The following is a 460-nucleotide window of genomic DNA, read 5'->3' on the forward strand; positions in this document are numbered from 1 at the left end:
GTATTTGAAAAGGGAAAAAAAGTAAAAAAAAATTCAAGGAATGAGAAATTGGTTGTTTTCCATAAGGCCTATTAATTGACTGAGCTGTCAGTGTTTACACAAAATTCACAAAACAATACTGTGGTGTCAGTGGGTGCTGTTTAGTTGAAACAAAGTCATAAAATGTCAAAATATCACAGCCATGCCTTAACTATAGGGATGTAGTACATTGCATGATCCCTGCTGTGTAGGGGTTAATTACAGGAAGATGGAATATTTTTTATATGTTTTTAGATTTGATGATTTACCAGCAACAAAGAAAAATACTTTTGAAATGTGTCCTTAATAAAATGTGCTTTGCAGGGTTCTTCATGAACACATGAAGAAGTTGTCTGCAGTTATCACGCCAGCTCACAAAGACTTAAGAATACCCAAGGTAAAAAAGAACATTGAATGTGATTTATGACCCAATAGTATATAG

General features: G+C 33.5%; 1 protein-coding gene across 3 annotated transcripts in view; it reads left to right on the forward strand.

Moving 5' to 3' along the window:
* Positions 1-460, forward strand: part of LOC119591272 (GTPase-activating protein and VPS9 domain-containing protein 1-like) — a 17,000-nt gene that overhangs the window by 15,089 nt on the left and 1,451 nt on the right. For all 3 annotated transcript variants that reach the window (XM_037939992.1, XM_037939989.1, XM_037939991.1), the window contains exon 19: positions 343-415. In XM_037939992.1, coding sequence (XP_037795920.1) covers positions 343-415 — 73 coding nt within the window. The remainder of the gene's footprint in view (positions 1-342; positions 416-460) is intronic.

Source organism: Penaeus monodon, chromosome 28 (assembly GCF_015228065.2).
Source record: "Penaeus monodon isolate SGIC_2016 chromosome 28, NSTDA_Pmon_1, whole genome shotgun sequence".
NCBI classification, from domain to species: Eukaryota; Metazoa; Arthropoda; class Malacostraca; order Decapoda; family Penaeidae; genus Penaeus; species Penaeus monodon.